The sequence below is a fragment of the Tenrec ecaudatus genome, chromosome 8 (genome assembly GCF_050624435.1).
Source record: "Tenrec ecaudatus isolate mTenEca1 chromosome 8, mTenEca1.hap1, whole genome shotgun sequence".
In the NCBI taxonomy this organism is placed as follows: Eukaryota; Metazoa; Chordata; class Mammalia; order Afrosoricida; family Tenrecidae; genus Tenrec; species Tenrec ecaudatus.
The window spans coordinates 117430810-117436809 of NC_134537.1; the positions used below are offsets into that span (position 1 = coordinate 117430810).

General features: G+C 36.4%; 1 protein-coding gene across 1 annotated transcript in view; it reads left to right on the forward strand.

Moving 5' to 3' along the window:
- Nucleotides 1-4834, forward strand: part of ZDHHC2 (zDHHC palmitoyltransferase 2) — an 83754-nt gene extending 78920 nt beyond the window's left edge. The window contains exons 11-13 of the mRNA XM_075556763.1: nt 872-984; nt 2602-2677; nt 4644-4834. Coding sequence (XP_075412878.1) covers nt 872-984; nt 2602-2642 — 154 coding nt within the window. The 3' untranslated portion in view covers nt 2643-2677; nt 4644-4834. The remainder of the gene's footprint in view (nt 1-871; nt 985-2601; nt 2678-4643) is intronic.
- Nucleotides 4835-6000: the final 1166 nt, after the last annotated feature.

Here is a 6000-nt window from a genome sequence, read left to right on the forward strand (position 1 = left end):
CATGTTCCTATTGGCCTCATTGGCACAATGAACTTATCACAATTGCTTACCCTGATTCCATTTCTTTAAAGAATGAAATTGGGATTTGGATTGGGATATTTCTATAGATGGTTTTGGGTGGTATTGACATTTCGCAATATAAAATCTACCTATCCATGAAAACAATGTATTTTCCCATTATGTAGGTCTTTTTGGGTTTCTTATAGTAGTATTCTGTAGTTTTCTTTTTGTTTTTGTACACGTCTTTTGTTTCTTTGGTTAAGTTTATTCCTAATTATTTCATCTTTTGCATTGTATTACAAATGGTATTGTTTTACTGTTGTTTTCGGAGCTCTCCACTGGTACACAGAAACCAGTTGATTTTTCCTTGTTAATCTTGTATCCTGCTATCAGACGGAGGACATTGCAGGGGAATTGCTGCAATTGTCGTTATGCCAAAATGTGACACCTTGTCATTGATCTTCCTTTGACCCAATGTATATTTGCGCCACTTTTTCATACTCTCTGCTTTGTTTTTAACTGAGATTTTTCTTTGTTTCATTGTATCATTTTGGGGTCCTTTTTTTTTGGTATTGCCTTAATTTTGTATGGTTTACTATATATGAAACCCAAGTTACATAACCCTATAGAGATAACAACTGGATTAATGTAATCAAAGGGGCATGACAGGGGAGGGTGGCAGGAAATGGAGAGCTAACAACAATGAATCCAAGGAAGAAGAAATTCCTGGAATTGATTGTGGTGATGAATGTGTTTGAATTATTGAAATATATGACATGTGAATTGTATGTCAGCCAGACTGTTAAAAATAAGAAAACTAATTAAATTTTTTAAAAATAGTTAACTGATTCTTATTATTATTATTAAACAGTCCTGAAAATCACCAGTTTCCAGCAAAGCCATTGAGAGAGTCCCAGAGCCATCTTCTTACAGATTCTCAAACTTGGATAGAGAGCACCACAAACCCAGGAAAAGGCAAATCTGGTAAGCATGTGCTTGCTTTTGAAACGTGAAAAGTAATGAAAATTCAATTAATATTATCTGTAGAATCTTTGTTTATTTTTAATTTTTGAGTTAGACTCTCATTGTGAAACTAGAATTATTTGCAAACCTCTCTGTGTGAGGTCCTTTAGCTAATGACTGCTATCAGTGTACTGGGTGGAGTCATGTCCTCTAGATAGTCATGTCCACTGAGAATCTCAGAATGTGACCCTATTGGGGATGTATCATTAGTTCAGAGGAGCTTCATGTTGAATTAGGGTGGGCCACAATCGAATGACTGGTGTTCTTGAAAGAAGAGAAGGCACACAGAGTCAGATACAGAAAAGGAGGAGGAGGCAGAGATTAGAAGGAGCCAGCTACAAGCCAAAGAACACCAATGATTGCTGAGAGCCACCAGAGGCCAGGCGGCATAACTCTCCAAACTCCCGGGGTGCAGGTCCAGAACTGTGAGATAATACATTCCTAGTCTTTAAAGCCCTCAGTTTGTGGTAATGTTCTATAGAAACCCTCAGAAACCAATAGAGTCGTTTTCTGAAAGATGGGTCTGCATTGTTGTTTTTTCCATTTAAAAAACAAAATCTTTATTATTGTGCATGACGTAAAATAATAAGAAATAAAACTAAAAATAGAAAAAACACAATAAACTCTTGAAAGGTTAAAAGCCATATGTTGAACATGACTCATTTTACTGGTATGATTTCTAATATCAAAATGTCTAGTTAAAGTGATCTCACAGTTGCCATAGTTTATCTGTAATTTCATTATATTCCATTCATAGCCCTCTTGTTATTGTTGACTTTAACATTTTGATTACTTCAGACAGTATAACCTATTGACAGAGAACAAGCATTGCCTTAAAGTTAGGCAGATTTGGCTTGAAATCCCAATTTGGGAACCTGACAAGTTATTTAGCAGTAGCACGCATTTCTTAGACTTAGAAGGATTAAGCAAAAATAATCTTAAGTGCCAGTGTGTTCAAGTGTAGTATCTTTATAAATGAATATACAATCATACATCCACGGTTAAGGCACTGTCTGCCAGACAATCTTCAGGTTCACTGACTTATTTTCAGAACGTGCTCATTCAACTTTTCAAATCATCTTCTAGCGTTTCCTGGCTTTGGTTCATAATTCACTAGGGCATGTGAGCTTAACTCTTTGTTAGTTTGAGAGATGAGTTGAGAGACTATTTAATGTAAAGGATGATGAGGCTGAGAACTCGGAAAAGAATGGGAGAAAGAGGCTCAAAGATGAGTTTGGCTAGAATGAGGCAGGCAGGTGAAGAATTGGGAAACCAGAGTTGAGATGACGTGAATAGTGCCAGGTTCAATGTATGCATCTCTCATTAGTTTATTCCCTTACTTCCTGAGGGGTAGATCCCAAGTTATATTTTGAAAGTGTTTTGTCACATAGTTGTGGTTGACACCTCGTGTGTGTGTATGTGTTTGTGCCTGTGTGTGTTTCTACAGCCTCTTATTTGAGTTTATACTTTAGGTACAACCACAAGCATCTTTAGACGTATACTGAAATCATTCACAAATAAACCTATTTCTGCTTATTTATTCAACAAAATCCAAACGTGCTAATTTATGTTCTTTAGGTATGAGCAATCCTGCATTAACCATGGAGAATGAGACATAGCTCTTCAAGCAAAAGAAATTTATACTTTATTGAAGGTATGATATATTTTGCTTTGGTTATTCTAATTTGTAATTTAATCAGTTTCCTTGTTCTCTTAGGACAGTTTCTTATAAACATTATTACAGCAGAACCCCGGACCTTGATGCTAATCTGTTTTAAGAGTGTCCAGATGCAATGCAGTCAACTTCAGTATCAATTTTTCCCGAAAGAAATAGAAAGTGGATTAATCCATTCTCAACCAAGTTTTACCCTAACCTTGCCTTTTTATATAAAACATTATACAGAAATTTCAAAGTCAATAAGTTCAGAGTTAAATAATATACTTTAAATACGAAACACAACATTAAAAATGTTTTTAACAACTGCAGTGTGGCCCATACCTTGAGACTGATGAGGATCTGGATCTGTGGACACGGATGTGGAGAGGAGGGATGGAGAAAGTCCTTGTTTGGAAGGGGAATCTCCTTCCACAAAATCAACTGGTAGCTGCTTTTCATGAGTTTTATCCCTTCTTTGCCTTTTTTCACTAGGACATGACTGGTTTTCTCTAAAAAAAATAATAAAACATATGTCTAATAATGTGGTCTGCTGTTGGAATTTCCTTAACTGTTTTTAAAAGGTTTACTAAATTATCTTCAACAACACGGTTTACCAATTCCTTGTTATGGTGATTCTCTTAAAAAGAAGTCTTAGGACCCATTTTTTTATCTAAAAATAGTACAAAAAGCCACAAAAACTAAGAAAATTATAGCAAAATGCTTGGAACACAGCCGCAAAAGGTTTAAACAATGCCTACTAACAACGCCAACTAATGCCAAATGACTAAAACATGAACTTGTTTACAAAACACGATTTTGTTTCAAAAATCATGTGTGTCGGGTCAGTTGTGACGTTTTGTTCAAGCTCCGATGCAAAATGACGTGGAGTACAGATGCGGTCGAGTACTGGGTTCCAATGGACTTCTCTGACCTCTTACCAAGACCAAGGACCTGTGGTCATGAGGCTACTTCAATATTAACTAGTATGTAGGTTACTTATGTTGGTGAACAAAATTCAATTTTCTAGTAAAACCATAAATGGCAGGGAACGGTCCTAGAATGTTGACTTTATCGTGAAATTTATTTTGTCATTTCATAGGATAAGGCTATTATTTTAATTCTATTTCATTCCGGAAACACTCTGGTCATACATTGACTGTAAATTAGCATAAGTTCACTGAGTCTAAATACAGGATAACTTCATCTTCTTATCAAAAATCTCTGTAATATTCATACATTACGTAGAAAATTATCTCTGAGCTTTTTGTAAAATAGTTTCTAGGTCAGCAATTTCCAGATGGTTGCATAAGTGCCTACTTTCATAGTTGTGCAAAAGAGCAGACTGCTGTTGTAGAGAGTAGAATTGCTCCATAAGGTTTTTCCAGACTCTGGCCTTTCAGAAGTAGATCTCCATGCCTTTCTTCCGAGGTACCTCTGAGTGAGTTAAGACTGCCAGCCTTTTCACAGTCAGTCAGGGACCACATACCCATTTGCTTATGCACTCTAGATAGAAACAACAGCAGCAGCCAACTACACACTTTGCTTCTGTGTGCGTGATGTTTCCAAATGCTCCTTCCACCTTTGGGCTCCGAACTACTTGTTTTGGATGAACACAGAACTAATTCCCCAGCACCCTGCCACTCACCATCTGGTCCATGGGCCAGCAACAGCCACCTCACCCAAGTGCTTTTTGGAGATGCAAAATCTTGGAACATACTCTAGGCCTCCTGGGCCAGGACCTCATTTTCTACATCTTAACATGAGAGTCATTATGCACATTCAAGTTTGAGAAGCACTGATGTAAAAGGCTGTATTCCAGCGACCTCTAGCAAAGGAAACACTTAATTTTGCACAAGATGTTGTTGCAACAAACAACGAATGAGTTGGTAATGGTTCTTTTTTTTCTTCTTGACATTTTTAATGTACAGTTAACACACATTTCCTGTTTTGTGTTTTATTTCAGGGTATCAGCATCGATGGATCGAAGAAGCTTCCTTCAGAAAGAAGGCTTGCTGACCAGTTTCCCCACTTCTCTTTGGCTGGATATGTAGATTGTGAACTGATTCGTTCTCCCCAGCCATTCCCTACAACATTTCCTATACAGTGTGCAGGTGGCTTCAACTAACACAAATTCCTATTAAATGTTAACACTAATTATGGCTTGTGCGTATGGGGGTGGGGAAAGAGCTTTTATCGTAAAAACTTGGAATAAATTCATGGCCTAGATTCCACCAAATACATGGGTAGCACAATTTACTACAAGAACTCCAATTTTTTGATTGAGGAAATTGAAGATATTGAGATAGTGTTTGAGATACAATGATAAGCTCCATTTGTGAAACCTGCTGGCCATCTGTGAAAGACACCAAATCAGACTTCTGGGTTTATTCCCTCTGATAGGAATTGGACCTCACAGTGAACAAACGGTGAATCTCTGAATTCATGACCAAGTTCAAGTGGCCTGCAGGTGAAGATCGCCATCCATTATTACTAGACTTTAATCCAATTCTAGTCTTTGTTCACTGCTGAAAAACAAGTATGAAGGTTGACGCTTAAGCTCATTGATAAAGTCCTTGGCTAGAAAATTCTTGTCAGAACTAATACATTAATATTACATTGGAAACATATTTTTCCTCTCTTCTGCTTTGTAAATTGGGAAGGGAGATCTGTGATAATTGTGAAGATTGGTTCATGACGTTCTTTTTTTCAATATGGCTTAAAGATAACCTTAAGTTATTCCTCTTGTGGAATTTAGCAAAAGGACCGAGATTCTGTTAAGAATTCTTGGTGGGCCCATGAACAAATCTTCCTGTGATACCTATTATCGCTGTACCCTATCAACCTCAAATGCCTTGGTTTAAAGTAAATTATGCAAATAATCATGTTCTTCTGGAAATTTAGTTCAACAAAACTAGAAATGTCATCTTGTTTGGAAATTTAGTTTAAGATAGACTACATTGTTATGTTTTTTTGATGACAAAATAATCAGCTTCAGTAACTATACTGAGTTCTTGTGCCTTGTATGCACTATTAAGAAAAAAGATATTTTTGTTATTTTTTTAATTTGAATCGAAGGGTGTGTAAGTCTTGCTCATTATAATTGGCAGATAGAATAATAGGCTTTCGTTTTTCTTTTTGGTGCTTACTGAGAATTTAAAACAGATTATCTTTAAAACTCCACAGCTGAAGGACCAATATTTAGTGAAAGAAAACAGTGTTATTTAATTTTTCAGAATCGTTGTTGGACAAAACTTCCACACAAAATAAACTAGAAAACCAGGGGGCATTGAAGTAAAAGATCCTTACAATTGTCTGTCTTT